Below are 27,941 nucleotides of genomic sequence, written 5' to 3' on the forward strand. Positions count from 1 at the left end.
TTATTGAAGAAAATATTTTATTACAAAATATTACAAAGAGGTTTGTACCCACAGTAACCATTTCCATCCTATTCCTCCTTATTCCAAGTCATTTAATAAAATAAATAGATAACAGAAATAGGGTTTGTGCACACAGTTTCGATAGTTGACATATATCACATTAGAAAATGTTTACAGAATATTAATTGAATTTATTTTTGTATTCACTAATCTATTATTTTCAGTGTAAACAAAATTCACTTTCTTTAATACTTCAATTTCGTGATTATTTATTTAACCATTAACAATTGAGTCCAATGCCATTTCATTTAACAATAACAAACTAAACTATAAACTATCTTTCTGATCCGTCTGGAATTATATTATTTTCTTCTGAATTTTCGTTCTTATCTCCGCACGGTGGACTTTCTTGTCCTGGCCAAACGCAAACGTCCTTTTCTTCATCAAATACGGTATTTTCTGGACAGTTAAAATTATAAACTCTAAATGATTTATCACCATTGTCAACACACCTATAAAATTTGTTGCAGTCATCTGGATTTCTGAAAAATCCTGCTTTGCTACAATCCTTAAATTTTACTTCTGAGTTTTCGTTTGAAGTATTTTCACTCTCTTTCCCAGATCCTGCATCTTTACTTGATTCTGTTGTGGTAGTTTGCTTTTCAGTAGTTTTCGTTTTACTTTTATCAGGACATGGTTTCTTTTTCTTTGGCGTAGTAGAAGAATTTGAATCCTCGGTTACAGATTTTTCGGTTGAAGTACTTTCTGTTCCTTTATCAGCTGTAGAGCTTGATTCCACACTTTCTTCTGTAGATGTAATTGTAGAGTCAGCTTTTGTTGTATCGCTCGAATCAGATGGAGTTTCTTGTTTTTCAGATGATGTATCATTATCACTTTTACCAGAGGAATCTGTTTCACATGGTGGCTGAGCTTGTTCTGGCCAGACACATACATCTAAAACATCATCAAACACCGTATTTTCGGGGCATTTGAAATGAAATATTTTGAATGATGTTCCGTTTCCAGAATAATCAACACATCGATAAAATTTGTTACAGTCTTCAGGATGTCTAAAATAACCAGACTCTTTGCATAAATTTGAGGAATCCGAAGAATTGTCAGTTTGATTTGAATCATCTGTTACGTCTTGGTCGCCTTCTGTCGTTGCAGAACCATCCTCAGAACCTTTATCCGTTGTTTCTTTATTTTCATTTTCATCTGTGCTTTGTGTAGTGGCTCGTTCGTCTGGAGATTCTTTAGTGACTTTGTCACTTCCTTCGTCTGGTGATCCTTTAGTGACGTTGTCACTTCCTTCATCTGAAGTTCCACTTTTCTCGGTACTTTCATCAGTGGATCCTTCTTCCGCTGTAGGATCTTTAGTGGTTTTATCTTCTCTTTCATCCATTGTTTCGTTTTTAGTCTTTCCATCACCTGATGAATCACAGGGAGGTCTCGCTTGTTCAGGCCAAACGCAAACATCGAGTATGTCATCAAATGCCGTATTTTCAGGACAATCGAAGTGAAATATAGTAAATGAAGTTCCATTTCCTTCGTAATCAACGCATCTGTAAAATTTTCTGCAATCTTCTGGATTTCTAAAATAACCTTCTTCCGTACAGATTTCTGATGATGATTTATTCTTAGAATCGCCCATTGAATCGTCTATTTCATTGGTCTCAGCATTGGTAGAAGAATCGCTGGCAGTTTCTGTACTTGATTCTGAACTTTCGTCCGATTTGTCAGGATGGTCATCTTCAATGTTGTTCTCATCATCGGTTGTTTTTGATTTTTCCGTAGAAATATTATCGCCATCTTTCTCTGTGCTTTTATCATTATCTTCAGAACTTGGTTTAGTAGCTGTTTCATCTGTAGAGACTTTGTCACCATCTTTTGTGGTATCTTTTTCAGTGTCCATTCCATCATCTCTCTCTGATTCCCCATCTTTTGTGGTATCTTTTCCAGTGTCCATTCCATCATCTTTCTCTGATTCCCCATCCTTTGTTTCCGTATCGTCTTTTTTTCTCTCAGAATCTTTTAGTTTACATGGGGGTTGTGCTTGATCAGGCCAAGTGCAAACACTTAACTTTTCATCAAAAACAAGTTCTTTTGAGCATTCAAAATGAAAAATTCTAAAAGATTTGCCATTTCCTTCATAATCAACGCATCTATAAAATTTGCTACAGTTATTTGGATTTCTGAAGAATCCTGCTTTTGTACATTCAATTGAATCTGAATCATTTGATGATCCAGAGGATTCAGGCTCTTTGTCAGTAGAATCTGAAGTTGTTTCCTTCTCTGAAGCTGAAGTACTAGTATCCATTCCAGTGTTTTCAGTTGTATTTATTTCGTCCATACTTTTAGTTGATTCTCCTGCAGTTTTTTCTGTCGTTTCTTTATTTTTATCGTCATCACCGATGTCTGTTTCTTTAGTTGAAGTATTTTCATCCTTAGAAGTTTCACAATCCGGATCATCTTGTGGTATAGTAGTTTTACTTGCAGATTCACCTCCATTTGAATCATCCTTTCCATCACTTGGCTTATCCTTTCCATCACTTGGCTTATCCTTTCCATCACTTGAATCATCCTTTCCATCACTTGAATCATCCTTTCCATCACTTGGCTTATCCTTTCCATCACTTGGCTCATCCTTTCCATCGCTTGGCTCATCCTTTCCATCAGCTGGCTCATCCTTTCCATCAACAGGCTCATCCTTTCCACCAGTTGGTTCATCCTTTCCATCAGATGGATCATCATTATCAGAATCAGTCGTATTCCCTTTACAGGGTGGTTGAGCTTGATCGGGCCAATTGCAGACACTTAACACTTCATCAAAAACCAGACCCGATGGACAATCAAAATGATATATCTTGAAAGCCTTTCCATCTCCGCTATGATCAACACATCTATAAAATTTACTACAGTTTTTGGGATTTCTGAAGTAGCCTGATTTTTTACATTCTGCTGCATCTGTATCGTTATTGTCTGATTTAGATTTATCAGTACTCTCATCCATTTTCGGAGTATTTTCATCGTCTGTTTCTGTGGTTGTTTCGGTTTCTTCACCTGCTTTCGGAGTTGAAGTATTATTATTATCTTCGTCATCATTACTTTTATCATCTGCATTTTTCCCAGAGTCTTCTGTAGTGGTTTCTTTATCTTCACAATCATCATCTGGGTCTTTTGTTACTTCACTTTCTGAAGTATTGTCTCCCTCACCACTTGGGGTGTTTTCGCTACTTTCTGAGGTGTTGTCTCCACTTGAGGTGCTTTCGCTACTTTCTGAAGTATTGTCTCCTTCACTACCTGGAGTGTCTTTGCTACTTTCCGAAGTATTTTCTTCTTCACTAGTTCCTGGAGTTTTTTCAGTCTGTTCTCCTGTACCATCATTTGTTGTATCACCATCTGATGTATTTGAATCATCCTTAGACGAAGGTTTACCGCTTCCTGAGCTACACTCTGGAACAGCACTTGGCCAATTACAAACTGAATTGACTTCGTCAAAAACTAAATTTTCGCCACATCTAAATTCATATATCACAAAACTTTTGCTGTCATTATTATAATCAACACATCTATAAAATCTATTGCAATCATCAGGATGTCTGAAAAATCCACTCTTTTTGCATTTTATTGGAGCCGTCTCGTTCTTTGAAGACGAACTATCATCATCTTTTGAAGGTTGTTTTGAACTTTCATCTTCTTTTGTGGGTTTTTCTGAACTTTCATCGTCTTTTGGTGAATCGGTCGCCAAATCTGAATCGTCAGGCGATTTAGTGTTTTTGTCTTTATCTTCAGAAGAGTCAGTTGTATCTTTCTCATTATCTGATCCCGAATCCGTTGTGTCATCTGTTTCACTTCCATCATGTTTACACTTTTCTTTGTGATGGGAACAAGGAGAATCCGGAGGAGGCTCGACACAATCGTCCAGTTCTTCGTCATAAACCATATCATTTGGACACACAAATTCAAAAATCTTATAATTTGTTTTTGTATTATCAAAATCAGAACAAACATAAAATTCATGGCAAAATTTTGGATGTTTGAATATTCCTTCTTTTTCACATTTTAAATCTGAATCTGAACCATGCTTAGCAACAAAAATTCCTTTCATTGATCTCTGAGAATTTTCATAGTACACAGCTGACAAGTACGGGAAGATGGGAGGAGATTCTCGAAGAGATAATGATCGTGGATGTCTTTCTGCTCTTTTCTGATCATGAAATAAATTTGGATTTGTTATTATATGTTTTGGTGGCTTAGAAATTACAACAAAGTTATCAAAACACGCAGGACTTTTTTCAGGCCAATTACAGCTCGAAATGCGTTCGTCAAAAACTAAATTATTTTGACACGAAAATGAATAACTTTTAAAATGTTTCCCTCGTTTTATACATCTAAAAAATCTTGAACAATTTTCTGGATGCCTGAAAAATCCTTCTTTTACACATGGATAAGTTTCTTCTTCTTTCGGGGACGATGTAGACTTCGGTAACAATGGTCTTTTTGTAATTTTTACTATTTCTTTCGGCATTTCTTTATCTTCGTCATCGTCGCCAATATTAATATTGCAGGATATATTTTTACTTGGCCAATTACAAGTACTTAACCGTTCATCAAAAACGAGACTTTTTGGGCATTTAAAATTATAAATATGAAACTTCTTCCCGGATTCAGAATAACTGACACAACGATAAAATTTTCGGCAATCATCGGGATCTCTAAAAAATCCGCTTTTTTTACATTTAAACGAATACTTTTTTTCGTTGCCTTTTTTCAATTTTGGAGTTTTTGTTATGCCCTTCTTCTCGATTTGTATTATAAATGGCTGCTTGTCTGATAAGGAATCATCACAAGGTGGAGAAAAGTCTGGCCAGTCACAAGTATCTATTTCTTTATTAAATAACAAACCTTCTGAACACGAATATTCAAATGCCGTGAACGATTTTCCTTTTCCATCGTAATCAGCACACCTGTAAAACTTTTTACAGTCTGTCGGATGAGGAAAAATTCCTTCTTTAATACAGTTATACTTATTACTTGAGTGAGAATGGCGATGAAAAGATCGCGTTGAATTGGAATGCTCTTTTACCAAACAACTAGGTGAAACAGGAACTATGGAGCATGATTTAGTCCTTTCGTTATACACAAGACTTGGAGGACAAGAAAGAGTAAAGAGAGCGTAATGTCGTCTTTTGCCTTCTTTAATTGTGCATCTAAAAAATTTTCCACAGTTTGTTGGGTGGCTGAATAAACCTACTTGACGACATCGAAATCCATGTTGATATCTTCTTGCTAAAAAAGTAATTAATATTTATTAAAAATTCTTAACTTATAATTAATAAAAAATATTTCTTTAATATGACAGCATTAATCATCGAAAATCAAACGAGTTCTAGCGACTTAAATATAATTAGCTGTAAATATCAGTATACATTAATCACTAGTTTTATCTATATTTGCGTAGGTAGAATGAAGTTAAAATTTATTACAGAAACAAATTTATGGGAATTGAGTATAATTAGTTAGTATTAAAATATGACGTTTATCTTTAATTATAGCTAGGAATAAATGGACGTTACGTTCAAGGTTAGATCGTGGGATGGTTACTCCTTTACAGAAACAAAAATTGACATAACTTAGATTATACTGAAACTTACTGTGTATTAGATTGTCATTGATATTCGATAACTTTGGTATTCAATTCAAAGTAACGAAAGTTCATGAACTGCATATTTAGAATACACAAACTTAATTTTTAAATTGGTAAGTTTTAACTTTTAATTGGTAATTTTAAATTTATAAGTTTTAATACTTAAAATATTAAATACAATAATGAGTTTTTTCAAATAGTTTTATTCGAGTCAGATGTACAAATTAACAAAAGTTTTCGGTAAAATGATATAAATGAAATTAACATTTCAACGGTATTATAATGTAATATCTAATAAAAGCCTTATAAGGTAATATTTATGCTAGTATGCAGTTTAGAAAATTATATTTTTATAAATTTTTCGGTTGGTCAATTTTATATAATAATTGATATCATTTTAAAATTATCTATAATTATCTCGATACAGATAGAATATGTCGATATATAAACTTATATCAATTTTATGAAAAACCGTTGGTAGGTTCTATTTATAATTCTGTTATCGATGGCTAATTTATAATATAAAATAGGCCTAGTAGCAGAAGGTATTTGTAAGCTAAAATTATTAATACAGATTCATCTGTATAAATTTTAAAGGTTCATTTCATAAAATTAACCATACATAATTTGTATAATTAATTTTTAAGGTTAGTTTTTAATTTTTCAGAATAACAACTATGAATTGTTTCAGAAATTAAAATAGCAAACAAAAATTAAACTATCTATATATATAACCCATTGAACGCGTGCCTGTCCGTCCGCGTAACGGTATGCCAAAAACGGGCACTAGAGGCGCCCCTATCGTGTGTCATATTTCAAACACTTAAATTAACAATATAAATTATTATTTAAATTAACACTCACTAGGGGCTCCCTAGCGAATGTTACCAGCGAAGGTAAATAAACAAATTAAACCATTTTTAAGTATTTATAGAATGTGTAATAACACTAAATAATGATTTTTAATTATCATGAAATTTGTAAAGAACGCCCACTAGGGAGCGTCCCGGGGCTCCTAGTAAATAATAAATCATTGAAAATAATGTACAGTACATTGATGATGTCTTTTTCTGACCACAAAAAATACTTAATAACTTTTTTCCTATCTTTAAGACTAGTTTCTGTGGTAAATACAAAATGACAACCAAGATGATAGTTCAGTATATTTTCTTTTATCATGTATATTAGTTAAATAATGCTTCAATGTTATCTATCGAAACACATTTACAAATATTATAAATGTGTGTGTATTTCTAAACAGTCAAAATATTTAGAAATGACTTTGTTCTCTTCTGTAAAAGATAACAATATTCACTTTTTATAGAATACAAAATTATCATGCATAAGCTTATATATTGAAGAATTGATAAATAGATGCGATTCAAATAAAAGTCAACGTATGTTTGAATATTATTGATGGAAAATATCAACTTATTGTTTCGAAATTCACTCAAGAGTAATGATATTTTGATATTCTTGTATTCTTGTGTCTTGTAATATCATTACTCAAACACATAAATGTGGGTGATGAGATTTTGTGCTAGGTTTAGAGATAGAATCTACTCCTTCACTAATAATAATATAGATAAATTAATTAAAATTAAACTGGCAACATATACTGTGTAATAAAAATGTACATGACATCAAAAATGTTTGAAATGAATTCATACAACATTTATATTTCTATGATACAATATTATTATTATTATTGAATTTAGTAATTATAACTATATTATTTTAAACAAATTACCATACGAGAATACATACAATTATGACCATAGATTAAAATGCATAGATGGAAAATAATGCAAATAACTAAGTTCCATTTTTCCATTTTGAAGGGAACCTGAAAAATAAATAATTTCATTAAGTAATATAATTTTATATTTATTATTTAACATATTTCATTGTTAAATTTTAAAAACACATAGAATATATACGTAAAAGAGAATTTGAGAAGTTTTGGAGAACAAAATAGACTAAATTGTTTGAATATATAATTGGATATATAATTTTTATAAAATATCACGGAATATATGGACACCATATGAATATGAATATAAAGATTTTAAAATTATAAACAATTGAAACAGGTCCACTATAAAATGAAATCTAAGAGATAAATTTGATCTATTGTAAACTACTATGTAAGAAATATCCAAAATTACAACTGCTGCTGTAATTTGATATTTCTTTATTTTTGTATATTAAAACCAGAAAAACAAAGCAATGTAAAAAAATAAGTATTATATTAAATATGAATGTTGTTAGTATTATTTGCGGCACATAAGTGGCAACTGATGAGAAGATGAAAGTTGAAACGCTTATTGTCAATGGAAGTGCTATAGATTGTAATATGGTTGTATGAATGAATGATTGAAAGTTTTCTATTGCTCGTTAGAATGCAAACTTATATCTGATATCACGCCACAACGCAAAAATATAGTAATCTCGTCATATCGCTCATTCGGATATATTGCGCTTATTTTTTGTCTTCCAAATATAGAAACGCTTTAGCAAATAATTTTCAAAAAGATTAGTTTCCACTGAAGTTATACTGATTCCATTTAAAGAAATGTTACCTGATTCCAATTCATGTCTTTTAAATTACCATTATATGAAGTACAAACCCACAAAAAAAGCAAGTCGGCACGAAGATCGAAAATAGCCTGCCATCTGATACATTTGGTTTGTCTTCCGACAAGGGCGATATGACGAAGAGCTACTATACTAGAAAATACAATGTGGTTTTAAAAGAAAGAATTAAATATGATTGATTACTCAGATTGAAGAAGTTCTGTTTAGAAATGAAATTAAGAAGCGAAAACAAACTAATTTGCTGATAACGAACTGAAAGCGTTGACATTGCTATCCTGGAGTGATCAATGATTAATGTACTGTACTTATTTTATTCATTGTTCTATTAATGCACAGCAGTTAATCAAAGCAGCTAGAATGTCCAACTGCCTTTATACATTTTGCACTGCCTTGCAGTTGAATATTCTACACAAATGTGTAAAACCTTTGCATAAATAATTGCATCTTTATTCTTACAAAATTAACCAAGTTAAGTTTGGTTAATTTTGGTTATATTACAAAAAAAATCGATAAAAATTTGTTCTGACACTCCTTATCGAATAGAATTGAATGATGCATGCCAAGAAATATATTAACACGATAGACTATAAACATTCATAAATGATGCATTTGGGTTGTTCCTATGGAAAAATCCCTATACAATCAAACCTTTTCACTCGTCAAAAGTTATTGAGTGATGTGGATTTACAATAACTTTTCTCGTCGGTTAGTTTATTTTTGAAGAAAACCCTCGAATTGTATCTGTGTCCCAATTATGGTTTCTCAAACGGGATCCCAGTTATTTTTTTAACCCGGGAAATTTTTCTCATCCCGGGAAATCCCGCAAATTTCTCAAAAATTCACTTTTTTCTTATTTTGTGTTAAGGTTGAGGAAATTTTGCAAATAGAAAGTATAATTAACTCATAAACTGTAAGAATACATTTGTATTTATTAATTTTAAACTTACTTATTAGTTTTTTAAACTTTTGCTCGTTATGGCATGTCACAAATGGTCAATAATCAATACGTAGCTTATTTGTGGCAGGACTCTGAAAATTCCTTACTTGTCAGAACCTGTAATAATTGTGCTTATGCTGTCTTAATTTTTAACCATGCCAGTAGCTTCAATAACTGCGTAATGCCAGGTTGTGCAAATTGGGCAAGGATACAAACGAGTACAAAGTCTGCAAGTATGAAGTTTTTCTTCATAAACCTGATTATTAAAGCCAAACAAACTGTCCAATTATTGGGCTATAAGCTTGATGTTTCTATTAAAGCAGCCGAGGTAGACAAATCAAGAATACTAGACAGCAAAAGAAGTACTGCAATCTCGAAAATGAGCTAGAAATCTTCCAAGCTACGGGTGAAAAAACACAACGTCTGTCTTCTCTTAAATGCATTAAAGACGATTCCACCCACATCAATTGAATCGGAAAGGGCATTCTTGGTAGCAGGCTTTTCATTAGTTAAATAAGAACCAGATCGAATGATTGGAGTATTGACCATCTTTGCTTTTTAAAATCTTATTATAAAAATTTACAATAATATTTTGTATTGTTTTATTTAAAAACGAAAATTGCCTTTTAAGTTAGAAGTTTGATCTAAGTTCGTTTTTTTTTTTTTTAATTTTGTTTCAATTCAAAGCATTTTGTTGTTGTATGCAGTTTCCAGCAAACTTTAATAAATTTTTTCTATTTGTGAAAATTTCTACGTAATTCAGAGATAATTTTTAATAAATATCTTACACAGCATTATTAATATGATTTTGGAGGTCGCAGAACGTATTAAATTACTTTAAAAATGAAAAATATTTATAAGATTTGATTTCAAGATATTTTGTATATCTTAACAATAATTAATTCTATCCCGGGATTTCCCGGAAGTTCACTTTTATCCCTGAATCCTGGGACAAGCAAAAGACCGGGAAATGAGAAACACTAGTCCCAATATTCTATCTGTTAATGTCATTTTCATATCATTTTCAAGATATCAAGGAACAGTTTTGTTGTCTCGTAACTGCAACAGCGAGAGTTTGCTACATTAATTTCATTAGTTTTATGCAAGATACTATAACATCGGATACTCTTCTAATATGACTTACCGTACAGTATGATGTAAAGTACTGTACAACAGTTGCTGAGGCAATGTCTTACCAAGGAGGGTGTTTAATCGTTCATTTTAAGTTTAGCCATCTCGTTTATCTGAATTTAATCTTTGTGACTTTTGGTTGTAGATACCTGAAGAACATGATTTTCCACAACTGTTTTTTTTAACTTTTGAAAGTTGCAATGACGCTGTAAAAAAGTCACTGTAGACCAGTTGCACTCTGTGTTATTTCTTGGATTCAATTTTTGAAACATCAGAATACAGGAAACATTGAACAGTTTCCATTGTAGTTTTAGCACTAATTTCATTACCATAGATTTATTATTTTGTGGTGATGAAATTAATGGTAAAATTAGTAGCAAGTTTATAAAATTAATAATACAATAAGATTCATTGATAATACTCCGCATTTAAGTTTCATTTGTTTCAAAATCACGCTGGAGAGATCATCCCAATGGTTCTCTCTTCTCTCGTAGTACTTAATTATCTGGCATGAATTTCAAACAAATTAATTTAATCTCTCGACACTTGTAACAATATTGTTACCTTGTCGATACCAAGGTAGCAATATTGTTTGTTACAAGTGTAACCACATTACTACCTTGATCAAATGAAATGATCTTTCTATCAGGAGAACTGTATTTCATAGCGCTCAGGACAGACTATCACATTTAAATTTTTCCAATGGTTTCTATTAATGCATACACGGAAACAGTAGCAATTTTAGATTATTAAGAAGTTTTGTTTATTCGAGTTTATAATATTATACGACACTTGAGATCCTACAAGTTTCTGTGGTTCTAGCTTAATGCTGGATTCCGACTACTGAACCAAGATAAATGTTGTGGTCTAAAATCGAACATTTATCTGTGTCTAGTCTGAAACTTGCATCTAAAACTACCACTTCACTGGAAAAGGATTTAATTCATATGAATTTCGTTTCCGTGAAATTTTATATCAATAATCAAATTTAAAAGTAATCTGATGTATCGATCGATATATCAACGACTACAGTTGTCATATTAAGTAATAAAATTTCTTATAATTGGTTAACATTGAAGAAGCATTAGAATAAATTAACTTCAATTACTGTACTGCCCATATTTCCAAAACTGTATAATCCTAATAGATAAGGGAAGTTTTAATTATTGAGTTAAACTCAATAATGGTAATGATATGGACGTTCGCAGAGGGAGCAAAAGGGGCCTTTATTCCTGAGATCAAATAAAAATTTTCACAAATATAATCGTAAAGTGATCCTCGTGTCAGGGACACCTTTGTCTGTCTTTTTGTATTGATGTAATACTGTATTTTATAATTTACCTATTAATAAACACCCCCAAAATTAAATAATGAAATCATTTATTGATGTAATTATTTGCCTCTAAGTTTTGCCCCCTTGGAAAATTTTCTGCGGACGCCCGTGGTTCGTTTTCTTACGATTACAATAATAATCTACGTTTTTTTCTTTAATTTTTATAATTTAATTAATTAATCTAATAAAATAAATGTTTGAAAAAAATCAATTTAACAGAAATCAAGTTTTATAAAACCATTTTCTGATTTAAATTTTATTTATTTGATTTTCGTTTTCGAATTAAATAAAATATACAAATACAACAATTCATAATTTTCTCGTAATTTAAATATTAATATAAATGAAATGATTTGTAAAATAAATTGCTTAAACGTTAAATAAGAAAGATATTTTCTGTATTCGTCGAATAATGATAATATTGAAATTATTTCAAAGATTGTTTGAATTTTAGATACCAGATGGCGCTATAGAGCAATCATGATTTAAATTTTGCTTTTAACGAGACAATTATGTTTTATATAATAATAACATATATGTATGTATGTATGTATAATCTTATATGAAAACAATGCTACTAAGGAATATATTCTTTGTATGAACAATTGGAAAAGAAAGATAATTATAAAGTTAAAATAGTTAATACATTAACTAAGTATTGCATAAAATATGTATTTTAAAAAGTACGTCTTTAAGAGAATATATCTATATAAATATTTTGATTTAAAATTTTTAAATTACATACGTCATAATACAGACTTATATCAAAATTTAGTAAATGTTTAAGTACCATAGACTGTAAGTATAGAATTCACAAAAGTATGAAAAGAATTTTTCCAGTTTTAAATATTTATATTTCGTTTGACATTTTACTTCTTAATTTACAAATATTTAAAACAGATGTCAAACAAATTGTAATGAGAAAGAAACTAATCGTTGGGTGTCGATTTTCTACGGTAATTTATTCAAAATTTGTTCATCCTTCATGAGAAGAATTCTTAAAAGCAAACAATTATGTGTTTTCAGTTTATTTTTAAAATTTTAAATATGAAAACCTTACAGAATTTAAAATTTATAATGTTTGCTGTTACATATTTTTCGTTTCTTGTTAACATAGAGAACTTCAAACACTTTGTAATATATTTTAAAATTAGAATTAACTCAATTGATCAAAGTAAATTATATTAAGTTTTCATATTCTTCCTGCTTTTTTCTAAATAGTGTGTTTTCGTTATATTAAAATATCGATGAAATTAAATTAAAGATGATATAAATTACTTGAGATAAGATAAATTATCGTATGTAAAACTAAATCGATTTACCGAAAGAATTGAGCGTTAAATTGCCTTTCATATATTGAGTTTTTACGGGTAGACTTTTGCGTACTTGATAATCAACCTATTCTTTTTTTCTATACAATGCTAATGAAAAGCTTATGTTAATCAATTCGAAATAAAACTTGAATATCAATCAAAACGTAGCCTTATCTATAACTTGTTTACAGGCTTAAGGGTTTTTAGTTAAAGAAAAATAATTGGAAACTATTTATCATTCGAAGTTTAGAAAGAATGAGTTTTTTACGTGTTGAGTAATGAACTTTTCAACAAAGCAACAAAACTATTTTCGTTTATTTTCAGTTGAATTATGGTTTTAATTTAATACACGAATTTGTCAATGAAAACATAAATAATATCCTACTAATCATATGTTCTTGTTTAAAATACTTGAAAACATATTGTCCATGTAATGAATTCATTTATATTCTAGCATATGCAAACTTTTAATCAAACTTATACTAGTTTTGAAAGAGAAAATGGATTGTAAATTTAAATTATTAAGTTAATATAATTAATTGCAAACTGGTAATTAAAACGAAGCTAAATCAAATAGAGATTTCCAAGCTTAAATTCAAAACTTGTTCATAGCTATAGGATCGTAGTCAAGGTGAAAAAACTATACAAGAACTTTTTATCTCCCCTGAAGTGAACATAATTAAGGCATAGAGATTAGGCATGGCAATTTTATTAAAATCAGTGGACTATCATTGGGTAAACAACGTCCTTCACCCTCAGACTGACCGTTTGACTAAGATCTATAGATGTGGTAAGTTCATGGTTCTACCAACCCTTTCTGTTTAAGGCTACTGACTCCTCGGCGACAGAAGCATCCTGTCGCGCAACTGCTAATTATAAAAAAAACAAAAAGTAAACAAAAAATGATAAACTAGGAGTCATTTTTAAGAACAACTTTTACGAAATTCGTATACAGATCAGATTTTCAAAAATATTCTAATATATTCATATTAAAGTTTCATGCAAGCAAGGTCAAAATTTTGTACTGGAGGTTTCATTAAAGATTTTCAAGTACGGTTTTTATTTAAGAAGCATAGGGTTAATGTTCTTTGCCTTCTTTTTTATATGCTTAATTTGAATCGAAAATCTTGTTCCTGAAATAAAAAATAATTTTTTTTCACTAACGGAAAGTTTTATGGGTGTTTTGCATTGGACAAATAATAATTGAGATTTTAGAGCTTTAAGAAGTTCTAAAATTGAGAAACATTTTAACATAAAACATTGAAAATACAGAGATATGCAATTAAAGATTTATTTAAAAATTAAGTATATTAAACTTAGCTAAGAAATAGTTTCTATGCTGCATTTTCTAGTGGAAATTTAATATCAAATTAAATTTAGATTTAAATTTAATAAAAATTTTTAAATAGTTTATATTAAATTTCATTAATATTGCTTTTTAAAACAGTTTACATACAGACTAATTTTATATAATTTCTTATGTCCATTGATTAAATATCCTTTTAAATCTTGATATTTACACTTAGAATAGTAAATGAAAACATAAATAACACACATATTATGTGTTTTTTTAAAAAATAATTAGAAATATTTTGTCTGTGTAATTAATCCCTTTATATTATAGCTTACGCATGTTATTAATCAAGCTTATATTTTTCTGTAGTGATTACGTGATTTAATGTTTGAAAATATCTAAAGAACAATCAGTAATGCGTTTAAATTACATTTAAAATGTTAAAATAAAATATATTGAAAAATATTTGATATAGCCTATACTAAATATATTAGAATATTTCTAAATAATGATATAAAATGTTCTAGTTTTGATGTGGGTTTGTAAGATGTTTAAAAAATTCGATTGAAAATAACAAGACAGTTGAAAAAAATAATTTCAAATTGACGGGATTTGTTGTTATAAAACATTTATTTAAATACGAATGCATATCTAACTTAAAAAATAACGTAAAAACTAAGAGAAGTGGCAATTGTCTTGGTTTTATAAGAGCAACAAAAAAGAAGAAAATTGTTTAACCACTGCATAAAGATTGTTACCGAGAAAAACTGAAAGACGTTCCCAAACAAGTTAAGAAGTATGCGATTATATTAGTATAATTGTGTACACTTTATACTATATATAGTCTGAAAGTAGTTGACTGACATTGAATTGTTCATTTACAAGTTTAAGATTATATGTTTAGAGTCTTTTTGCTGCAGGTAATACTAGAAACGACCAGTAGAGCATTAGATTGTGTTTTATGACTTTCGCAATATGTAATCTAATGTTACCTATGAGGATCGGGGTGGCCGTATCGTGACTCGGGGCTATATAACATCACAATAAATGACGGATAACGAGTTAGATGAAAGATAAACAAAGCAAAATATTAGATAGTTATAAACTATCCCAGTAACGTTATTTACTAATATTGCATGAAAGTGTTAATTCGTTTACTATTATTACAACGCAAATTTAAATTATTTCCGGCTTTCTTTAAACAAGTAAAATGAAATTACAATATATTTCGACGTCGTAGATTTAAACTTCACAAATATTTTAAATTCTAGAGTTGTTTTTGAAAATTTATATTTAAGGAATCAAAAAACAGAAATAAGATCTAAATGGAGATAGTTATTAATGTATTTTGATAACATTTGAAAACATTAACACAATACAATAGATAAATTTAATATTGTTTTATAAAAATTTGTTTAAAAAATTATTTAAAAATTTAAAAAAATATATTTTTTTTATAATTTATTTCATGTTTTTTATATTTAATGATGTTTTTGTTTTTATATAAAGTGACAATACATACTTAAATAATAAGGGAAAATATATTTTTCTCAAACCAGTGGCGTAGCTAGGGGTGCGGTAGGTGCGGTCCGCACCGGACCCCTGAAAAACGATAGGCCCATGGGGGCCCCAAAATCACGAAAAAAGACCCGAAAAATTTTTTCGGGGCCCACAAATCTGGTTCCGCACCGGGCCCGGAGAATCCTAGCTACGCCACTGTCTCAAACCAAATAACACTTTTATTGTATTAGAGTTTTGTTACAAGAGAAGACTATTAACAACTCAAAAGAAACACAATTATATATTTTACAATTTTTTTTCTTCTTATAATATAGGCATTATTATATTACAAAAGGAATTTTTCCTTTATACATATTTATTACTTTAGAACAATAAATTCAATCGCATCATAATAATTTAAATCTTAATAAATTCCAATGCAAAGTTATATAAATTAACAACTTTTGTTAGATTGGCTCTATGGAAAATACTCATTTAACATTTTTTCCTCTGCCATTTTTTTAAAATTCCACTAGATTATGATTTTACTGCTTCCTTAAATGAAGAAAAAAATATGAATTTTGGACAACTTGTCTCTATATCTGTGACAGTCATATTCTGCAAAAATAGCTGTCTTAGTTGCATAAAGAATTTTTTCATACAAAGAAGTAAATTATCAGACACAGCCATTTATTTTGGGATAGTTTAAGATAATTAGGTACAGTACCAATAATAACGTTTTGAATTTTGCGCTTTAATGATGTCTCAAACGTGACATACCAATATATTAACTGACACAGCAAACCTTTTCTTAATTCACTTCTTTCTATAAACAGCCTATAGAAAAACTTTCTATAGAAAAACTTAATTATCATTTACTTTTTTACGAAGAATGTTTTGTTTATTTGCAATGTTGTAATGGAATTTTTTTTTTGATAATTTTCTTTGTATTTTATGAAAATGTTTTTATAAATTTGATAATTATTTTATTGTTTTTTATTAAAAGAATTATTACAATTAATATAGCATATTTTAAAATAAAACTATGCAATTTTATTAAAAGTATGATTTCATTTTTCAAAATTTTTCAATTTTCTCTTTTTCTTGATGAAAAGAAGTCAAAAAATAATAAAACTTACCATCAAAATATAATTACAGTAGTTCATACATTTGAAATTTTTAATATATGTACTGTATAGAGGCGTAACATTCTTCATTTTTCTATACTTCGTACAGATCTAATTTATTTCAGAATTCAGCCATTGAGCTTGACCTATCATATCTTTTCTGACGACTAAATTTAAATTCAAATCAAGTAGCAGCGAAGAGTGACGACCAATAATGTTAATTTTTAACTTTCTGTAACCTCTTTTTGACCTAGACAAGATAGAGATGTTTTGAATTCGTAAGCGCTATTAAAGGTTTTAGCTCTTTATGGTATGACTTCTCTCTGTTAGTTGTTTTCAATATTTCTTTAATTTAAATTAATATGAACATATTCAACGTTTCATTGTTACATAAAATTTTGTATAATTTAAATTTCTAATTAAGATTAATTAAACTTGCCTATTATTTTTTGTATAAATCAGCCTTTTCGTATTAAGATATTCGAAGAAAGCACGCATCAAAAAATCTGTACTGTTCTTTTAAATGTTATCAACCATGTAATTTATGTCTCATTTACATTGAAATTGAACGATAAAAACAAAACTATTTTAAAATCCATGTTTGGTATTTACATCCGTTCATAACAAGAGTAATGTATATTAACTTCAACCCTTTCTATCCATAGAATGCTCAAGGCAATTATATCTTCGACCGTCAATGACCTTCTAAATATATAGAGACTGAGACTTATTCAACCTTGAACTAGGCATACCTTATTTCACGTGGAGCTTGATATCAGGTAAATAACTCGTGCAACATAGATAAACTAAATTAGATTAATTATTATTCATAAAAATGTTTTGATAAAATTTCAAAAAATTATATAGATTAGATATGAATGTCGGAGTCTGTACTTTTGATTAAATTTCTACTAACGAAAACATAAATTAACTATAATTACCAACTTATTTACATTTAAACATTTATAATAGATGTTTATTTTAAAAAAGGTAATTAGTTATAATTTTATATGCTTATTATTTGAGTGAAAACGTAGTTAAACCTTCATACTAATGCTTTCAATTAAATAATCTCAAAAGATAATTTTCTACTGAATAACAATTAAGCTAAATTGTTTAATACATTATTTTAAATCTGGTAAATTTTTGCGTAAACTCTTATCAAAAATCAATTTTTATCAATGTAAATATTAATAAATTTATATTACTTGTAGGCAAAAGAATAAAATATAGACTAAACGAATATTTATATTGAGTAAACTTTGATTTCATTGAAGACTGATGATCATAGAAACCTTTTCAGATGTCTAAAACAAAATTTTACTTTAATGTAATTTATATTGAATAAAGTAAAAGTAAAAGTTCAGGCTTAGGAACTACAATTAGAATTTAATTTTTGTTGTCTTCTTTGCCAGCCAGTTCTATAGTTAAAATTACACAGATCAGGACAAAAATATTCATATTAATGAAAGAATGAATTATAATTAAAATAAAGGAAACTTATCTATGAATAAATAAATATTCTTAAAAATGAATTGAAATATCCTGAAAGCTATTGCGTTTAAAATTTAAAATTAACTAAATTACATACAAACTAATTATTTATAGGCCTATATAAAATTAAAATATACTAAATCAGTTAATTAAAAATATATAAAAGATCTAGAATGTTTAAATAATAATTTATATTTTTGTTAAGTGTAAACTCATTAATTTATTCTGAAATAGTTTTCATTTAATTTTCATAGTCTAACTATTGTCATCGACGCCCTAAAAGAATTTGAATTGCTTTTTATATTTAAAAACAATTCAAGGTCAAACATTTCAATAACGTTAGCAACAATAGAGAAAATAACTAATTAAAATCCTATACTATCAGAGTTAGACATCTGTAGGTAACTGCATCCCCCTACATATCCGCTCACATTGATTAGTAAAGATAAAAGATTTAGTTTAAAAAAGAACTCTACAGCAAATACTTTCTGTTAAACAATTTAAGTTCTGATTTATCTATTATGCAGTCGAACCTCCAATAACGGCCACCTCTATTCAGGAACGTTTCTTTTTTTCAAATGCAACCTCCGAACAACGGCCGCTTTTTATGTTCTCGTCAGTGTCCATTGTTCAGAGGTTTGACTGTATATCATTTTTACATATTTATTTATTTTGCAATAAAAAAAAATTGAGAAAATTTAAATATTTTTGTTTCTAAATTCTAACTACTACGTAATATTGTATTTGACATTTCTTGTTTAGAATTTTTCGTGATTATTGAAATATTTCTTTATTTTGAAATGCTTATAAATAAATAGTACTGAAAATAAGTTTTAAAATATTTGGAAATGTAATTATTCTTTATTTTAAATATTAATAATGTATTAATTAAAGCAGTTTTTGATTCATTGTAATTTTTATATACATTTTTAAATTTTGCCACTTGACTTTCTGTTAGAATAAAGTCGTGATTCAAAATAGCTGATAAAAGAAACTATTTTTAATACAGTATTAGATATTGTTTAATATAATTTCTATAATTTGCAATTGTATATATTTAAATACTATAGAACCATTTTATTTTTCAGAATGAGTTAGAAATAAATTTTGATAAATGAAAGAATATAAAAATTTAAAAATTATTTTTAGTCTTTTATTAAAGATAATTGGAAAGTCTTTCAATAAAAATGCTCTTAATAGCAAACATACATTTAAACTCCGATTAGAATAAATTTGGAGGAAGTAATGAGAACATCTATATGATATTCTTAATACATATAACGTCATATGGACGTCATTTAGTAGATAGATCGTCTAAATAAAGTGCGTATAGAAAGGGTTAATTTCGAAGTTCTCAAGAGTTCGCAAGTAACGAAATAAATATTAAAAATTGAAATGTCGCGTGTTCGTTTAGAATTTCATGAAGATAAAAATAATCTTGAAACTATTTTACATTCCTGGACATTTTCGAAAATATATTGTCGTTCTAAAAAATCACCTAGATCCGACCTTGTACGGAAGTCAAAGTCCAGACTAGAGACAAGCAAAGACCGCCCGCAGGCCTGATTGGCCCGATAGTTCTTTCAAACTGACCCGCGATTATATATTAAGATAGGAATAGAGTCCATGTTTCTTGTAGACATTTATGAGTAAAATATAATTTTATTACTTAAGTCTATTTAATTCGATATTATTAAATATAAGTATAGTATATAGCCTATAATTCAATGAATATCATTGGATCACAGACTTAAGTATTTTAATTTTATTGAAGACAAACTGTTCTAAACTCATCAATTATGTCCTCGTAAATTCTTAGAGTTTTACGAGTATATATAAATTAGAAATAATTACTTTATTTCAGTAAAGATGTTCATAATAACTCACGATTTTATTTAGGATTTGTGACGCGTGTCATTCAATTCAATTGGCTGTATGCGACTTGTTTTGTCTATTAGACCGTGTCTGATCCACAATGAAATTGGCATTATAGGATGAGGACAAGATCAGACTCAAATTTGGATAACGTCAAGCTCGGTTTCATTCGTTGTTCAATTATTAACTCCATTTAATACCTAGTGTAATCTAAATGCATGAATAAAGTTTACATTAATTTATTAGAAGTTTAATTCTAGAGAAGATAAAGTAGTATTGTCTTCATTTGAATTATGTAGTTAAGAAGAAATGATCATTTATTTTATAATGATAAATACAGGCCTATAAATGTTTTTACTTTAAATATTTGCGTTACATGAATTTTTATTTTATTTATTTATTGTATTTTAAAAAGGAATGATATTAAAAGATTAGTACACGTATGATTCCATGTAAACACTATTCGATATTATTTAAAATGTATAGGTCTTATTTGTTTTCTATAAGAAAGTTTTTACGTCTTCATAAAAGGAAATTACATAATCTTAAAATAACACGAGAATTTATATCATATAAACATAATTTTTTTTATTCCACCTACTATAACACCTACATCAACTTCGTAACTTCAAATGTTTATCCTAACAAGGTATTCCGATGGATGAACATAAAGGATGCTAGAAAAAACTACCAGGGTATGGTTTTACAGTAGGTAGGTGTCTTAGGTCCTTGACATTAAGAAAACAGGAGATTCGTGATTTATATCTATTATCATCAATAAAAGTGACGAATGAAGCTGTTTTAATATTCCATGTTATGCTTTATAGGTTTCCGGATCTAATTTATTTTGAAATTGTTAGCATTATAAATTTCGTATTTCAAAATTTACGATTTAAAAAAATCTATTAATAAAATGTATGTTTTGTAATACTGTACCTGTTTCACAATACAGCATTGTTTTTTGGGAGAGAGAAAATTATGTTCAAACTTTAACATTAAATATATTATAAAGAAAGATTTTGGTAAAATTATTCTTACATTATACATTTTTATATAGAAATATCGTTTCTTACATTGTACAATATGTTTGAAAGCACTTTTTCTATGGAAAATTCTAAACTAGTAAACATATTCCAAAGAAAAGTTAAGAAAATAATAATTTATTTCCAATGAGTGTAATAATATGAAAATTTTACTCAACTAAATTTATTTTGAATATATGTTTTAATACATTTTTATATTAAATATAATAAAAATAGACTAAAATAAAATTGACAAAACTTATATTAATTATGAAGAATTAACATATTAAAAATATTATCATAAATTTTTTATAAAAATTATGTTAAAATGTTACTTTATATGAATGCATAATTGAAATACGTGCTGCAGTATCAGTTTCATAAAGAAAAGAATTATCTATCACGTATTCTAGGGACAATTACACTTTACATATAACAGAGAGTGTGAACTGATAAAATCGTTTATTTTTTAAAAGCCAGTTTCGAGATCCAGTTGAGAATGCTAACTTTTTTGCATCACGTAATTGTTTTTTTTTTCTAATGTAATAATTTGTGACTCTGTAATGTTTGAGCTTTAACTAATTAGTTAAAGATGAAAATTCCAATGCCTTATTTTAAAAATTTTTAAAGTTTTTTTTTAAAGTAAACTTATTTAAACATCAAAGAAAAATTTTAATTATTTCAAACAATTTTATTTAAATATTCCATACGTACTTTAAATTTTTCTTAATAATTGCCAATATTTAAATGTTGGCGTGTTATAAATTTTCAATCTACGAAGTAATGATTTGAAGGTGTTCATTATCGAATGGAAAAATTTATTAGAATAAATTGAAAGATTTTTTAAAACGGAATTTCAGCTTTTTTATGTTGTTGTTGAATGCTAGACAGAATAAGTTTGGATTTAAGTCTGAAACCATAAGTTTAATCTAGAAGAAAGAAACTATAATTGATTTATGAGGCAAGGTGTGCAAACGTTCACCTGGTTCTCAAACATTCGTAAAAGAGGTAAATAGAGGAACACAGTAAATCGTTTCTATCGTGTGTGCCACCTGGACTAACCAGGCAGATGCTTGAAAAGACGTTGGGTGGGCCTTTTAGCCATTCTAGAAGAGAGCAATCTGTACCGAATCAGGAATAGATCCCACGCTGTCGGAATGGCACCGCTTGTCAAATCAACTACTATAGTAACAGAATAGAATATACGTAAGAATAAGATTGAAAGTTATTCCGTGTTTCTAGATGCATTGCTTTCGTTGCTATCAAACTATTAATCAAGTTTGACCTTGACAGTGGAGAACTGGTATGAATAGAAATATATAGGACATTACATACAATGACGTAAACGGTGTAAATATGTAATTAAATTAATAAACTTGAGTATGACCGGAATTTATTATAATTTCAATTTTATTCATTAATTTATAATTTCAGTTGGGCGTTTACTATGGAAGTAATTTCGGTTTAAGAATAGGATAATCTATGTTTATTTACATAACTGTACATAAGTAAAATATTTCTTTTGAATCTTAAATTATTAAATTACCTTTCGGATATTAATATTAATACATATACAAAATAACGTTATAAAAAGTATCTAAATGAGAAATAACTTTTATACTAACATTTCCTAAATTTATATTTGTATAAAGTGTAACTTAAATCTAAAAATATTAAAATTAAATTATAATGTAGGTTATGGCTTTAAAAAACAACACTATAATATAAAATTTAAATTTAAATATAATTTTATTTTATAAATTAATATCTTATAAATCATTTTTTAATGAAGTCCGTAAACATTTTGTATATAATATCATTTAAAATATATATTTATACAAAGTTTAAACAATTTGAAATATATCTTACTATCTATTTTATTTAAATAATAGTTTATTATTAAAAAGTTGTATTGTAAGAAGTACAAACTTAATTTCTAAACGACTTTTTGGGATGACACAGAGAAGCAGAAATATAAAAATACGAGAGGGTTTCATGACAATATTCCTTAACTCAGGCCTCTTAATGGTGACTTTTGAGTCAATTAACTTTTTCTTTAGAACTTCTTCTTTTGTTACAAATGTTAAATGATTCTTAAATTTGAACTTACAAACATTTCCTTTCTTTTGTAGTTCCGTCACAGACGTATGTTTAAAAATAATGGTGACGTCGGTGTAAAAGATTTTTTGTCTTTTTTCTACCCACTGACAGTACCACAAAGAAATGAGGCTATAAATCAAATGAGAAATGCCCTATTATTCAATCTAAAATTTTGTTTTACACAAAACTTGTGTATAAATATATTTTTATCCGTAACTATACTGCGATCATAATGATAATTTTAGGTTACAATTAAAAATTTAATGAATAAATTCTCACTTTTGAAATTTAATTACTTCATTGTGTAGAAAAAAATTAGAAAAATCTAAAATTTTCGAAATTGAAGATATATTTTTACTGGAACAATAGTATTAAAGTGTACATTCATTTCAAACTGGCTCGTTTGGTTCGCTTGTTTGAAAGCGAAAGTTAACCTTGAATTGCTATTTGTTTATTTGGTTTTCCTCTCCTTTTCTTTTCCTTCAGGGAAAGAAAAGAAGAGGAAACTTTTTATACGGGTTATTCGGTTTATATATTTTCTTTCCTTTATAGATTTTTATTACGTAAAAATATTATTAAATTATGTTTTAAACGATTAAATGCATTAAAATAAAAGTAGTAATTTTTATTGATATTAGCATTATAATGGCGAAAAGACATTTAACAGTGGAATCTATAATATATTATACTATATTAAAAATTATATTTAAAATATTATTGTTTAATATTCTATGAAATAAGTCTTATGTCTTACCTGATAAGTTAAAAGCTAGTGTCTAAAGATTGATGATTGGATTTTGTTTATTGCAAAGAACAGTGTTTTATCATGACGTTTGATCGGATATTCTCACTTAACTACGAATCGTTGGCATCAGCTCACCTTAATATACGCGGTCATCGGTCCAATGGACAATAGTTTGAACTCGTTTGCTTCATTTACATGTTTGGTAATCTTCATACTTCCGTTTAAAATCCGTCGATCAAATTTTGACGTCAAAGGAAGCTAACCAATAAGCAATTGTCTCTAAAACTTCGGGGACCATCGACAAAGAAAGGATGCACCTCCCCCTTTCCTTTTTCCATTTTACAGCTGATATTTCCCATCTCTTGCTTCCCTGCATAACACGTTGTTGTATCCGCCTACCAATCGCATACAGCCTATGATGAAAGTGAAGGTTGCAATCCCTCGGCCATTGACACTCCAGTAATATCACGTGACCGACCTAGACCTTGTCAAGAGAAGGGACGAGTCCGAGTTTATGATACTACAGTGAAAAGAGAACATTCCTTATCTAACCACAAGAAGGCCTTTTAAGCTGAAGTTCGCAGCATAGTACCTCCAACAATCTAAGTTTGATTGTATTATGAGCTTTCTAACTCATATTTACTTACTTTCATGAAGTCTATAAATTATATTTAAACCCTACTATTATTAACCAACAGCCTATTGTTCAATTTTAAGACTATTATTTATATTCTTAAAACACTTTATCTATTTGTAAGTTCTTTCTTTACACTAAAAATGCCAGTATTTTTATTTTACACGCAACATTTTCATAAGAATTATTGACAAAAATCATAAGTTAATATAACTAATTCTTCTATTAAAATATTCCGTTAAAAATAATATATATATTATTAATAAACTTTGCACTTATATAATAATCTTATTGTTAATAAACTTAAAAATTAATTCGTGAAAAAATTATTAGTAGATTATTTTAATAGCAAAACTACATTCGATAAATTCTTAAAAAAAGAAAAATATTCCTAAAATCAATTACTATAAAACCAAAATTAATTTCAATATTTAAAATTGATTATTATGTTTAAAAAAATGCATAAAAAAGTGGAATTTCGCTGAACTAAATTACAGCATACCGTTTCTTGAATTCATTTCTTATAATGCAGTGTAAATAATGCATTATATTTAATAATAACTGAGAATTTGTATGTCGAAAGAATTAGATTTCAGAAATTTGAAGATTTCGAAATTTTATGAGATATCCAAGATAAGAAAAGAAAGAGTCTTATTGCGAAAACTGTAAAAGTGCGGAAGTTAATGAATTCCTTGCCTTAGCCTTGAACTTCGTAGAAAGTATCGCCCACGATTTTTGTAAAAAACAGTATAAAGTCTATTCATCAAAACCGTAACCTGATTTTGTTTGTTATATTCGCAGGTCAGGTTTATAAAGAGGATATGGAAGTGAAAAGAGAAGGTGGTTCAAGGAATTTTTTTTTTCCGTGGACTTGAAAATCCGTTACTTCTATTTTTCAGTGGGATAAATAGAAGTAACGGATTTAAAGTTCAAGTCATTTAAATAATCAGGAAAAGTCAAAATTGTTTATTTTTTATAGCGAAAATTAATTTTCGATAGTAATAAGTATTCTGAAATAAAAAAAATTTAAATGTAATTATTGAATTTATTAAATTTTATAGCTTCTTTAATCATATAATATTTATTGAAGTTTATACAATTTAGATAAAATGTAGAATTTTTTTATTAATATTTATTCTATTTAATAAAATTTTATGAATTGAAAGTATATCTATATATTTCTTTGCAATTAATTTATGTTCAAAGCCTTATTATACTTATTTTCTAATTGTTAAAATCGCTTAACATTTTTAATTCGTATTTTAACATTATTAAATTGATCTATTTGTTTTATATTATTTTCTTGGTTATTATAAGCAAACAAATAATCTTTGATACAACAGAATTAATACTGTTATTTCAACAATAATTTGCCTAAAAATTATGTATTTTTAAGAGGTATAACAATTGAAAAGAACATTATCCATTCGTAGAAAAAGAAACTAAAGAAACAATTCTACTTTTTAAAGAGTTTTAAGAAGAAAATAACAGTTTTTATATTTTGTCAAGCCATCAATTCTTTATAGATACACTAAAATTCTTGATATCGTCATCGCTCTGGAATCTAGCTATTACATCAGATAAATCTTCAGCCAGGTTCTAAGAAACTATTAATCTTTTCCGATTGATCTTACATTTTATTTATAATCTTATAATTCGTCATATCGAATTAAACTGTCACAAATTCACAGAAGTATTGCGAGAAAAAAATTTGGAATTCTCTTCGTTACATTCTTTTTTGGTAATTCATATAAAAGTATTGATTTAACATTTGTTTTATAACATTACATAGCATATAATTAAATGTAGGATATAGTCGAATTAATTATAAATCTGTTAAAACGTTAATTGTTATAAAACAAAAAAATATATATTGTATTCAAATTTTACAGCATGTAAGCTTAAACACATTTACATTTTTTTTTTATTTAATATTTTATACATGTACTGTACAAGGCGTATAATAACTGTATTTACCATATATCGATTTCGTTAATTATATATTTATTCTATTTATAGTTTTATAACGTTTATAAAATATACATTATATTAAATACTGTATGTAGTTTTTTTCAACTAAATAACGATTAGGAATCACTATAACCTTAAATAAATAAGTATGTATTATATACAGGGTGTCCCAAAAAGATGTACTCACTCTTTGATTGTCAAATATATAAATATTTTTTTGTAAATAGATGTGTCTTGACAAACACAGTCCTAAGAAGTTAAATCAATAAACAAATAAATAAATACATTAATTTAAAACCTATTACTAAATTTAAAAAAACATATTATTAATCGTCTATCAAAGAGTGAGTACATCTTTTTGGGACACCCTGTATAATAATTACAGTACAATACAAATAATTTTATCCATAAATAGTGAAATATTAAAAGTTAAGTTTTAGAATGAAGAAGAAGTGAATCTACTTACCTTTATTGTTTAGCCTATATAGTACGTCTTATGTTTTATTAAATGTCTAGTCTTCTATTTTTTCAAGTTTTCTCAATAAGGAATTGCTGAGTAATCAAATGAATTTTCATCGTTGCATTCGATAACCATAACTTCATCTGAGAACAAAAAATTAGAAAAAAAATATATATTAAAAAATGATTTAACTCTTATCCTTAATAAATTTATTGCTCTTGCAACATTTGAAATAGAGCCAAGTTCTAGCCATTATTCAGCGTTTCTTTTCAACATAATTTAAAGACTTTTCGCATAAAATTATATCTTGGCTTTATTAAAATTCATGATTTTAGCTAAAATAATAATAAACAGGCGAAAGTTTTAATGTGTCTCAAATTTATATTCTTAATAAAAATATCATTCCATTTATACATACAAATATATTTCACTTTAAATATTACTGAAGAAAGTTATTAAACTGAAAAAATTATTTTTAAATTTTTAATTTTAAAAATAAGCTAGGACGATTAAATACAAATAAAGAAAACATATATTTCTCTTACAGACAATACATATAAAATGTGTCTTTTATCCAGACGTCCTTTCTCACCAAAAATTACATAGCATTACATGAAAAAATTACATAGAATTACATGAAAAAATTGCATAGACTACAATTACTGTTAAATAATTAGAATTTTAAAAAATCATTCTGATAAAAATATTTTATATGGCATTTCCTTTTTATACTTTATTTTTTATCAAACTTTCTTAA

At 27.7% G+C, this 27,941-nt stretch overlaps 1 protein-coding gene across 3 annotated transcripts; it reads right to left on the reverse strand.

Moving 5' to 3' along the window:
- Nucleotides 1–27,299, reverse strand: LOC136988930 (dentin sialophosphoprotein-like). 3 transcript variants are annotated; one of them, XM_067286955.1, is made up of 4 exons: nt 24,129–24,531; nt 7,418–7,496; nt 1,273–5,292; nt 1–1,236 (listed from the first exon to the last, which is right to left on the reverse strand). In XM_067286955.1, exons 2-4 carry the CDS (start codon nt 7,482–7,484, stop codon nt 335–337), a joined length of 4,989 nt encoding a protein of 1,662 aa, XP_067143056.1. In that variant the 5' UTR covers nt 7,485–7,496; nt 24,129–24,531; the 3' UTR covers nt 1–334. The 3 variants fall into 3 exon arrangements, with proteins under 3 accessions (XP_067143056.1, XP_067143055.1, XP_067143054.1); XM_067286954.1 differs by lacking the exon at nt 24,129–24,531 and adding an exon at nt 27,191–27,299 and having other exon boundaries at nt 1–5,292; XM_067286953.1 differs by having other exon boundaries at nt 1–5,292.
- Between the last annotated feature and the right edge of the window lie 642 nt (nt 27,300–27,941).

This window comes from Centruroides vittatus, unplaced genomic scaffold, assembly GCF_030686945.1.
Source record: "Centruroides vittatus isolate TY-2023 unplaced genomic scaffold, ASM3068694v2 scaffold_386, whole genome shotgun sequence".
NCBI classification, from domain to species: domain Eukaryota; kingdom Metazoa; phylum Arthropoda; class Arachnida; order Scorpiones; family Buthidae; genus Centruroides; species Centruroides vittatus.

Excerpts from the sequence above, each read along its gene's own strand:
- LOC136988930 (XM_067286954.1), bottom strand. The coding sequence starts at position 7,484 with ATGGAAAAATGGAACTTAGTTATTTGCATTATTTTCCATCTATGCATT. Across the intron at positions 5,293-7,417 it reads TTTAATCTATGGTCATAATT|CAAGAAGATATCAACATGGA; the intron begins GTATGTATTCTC and ends TTACTTTTTTAG.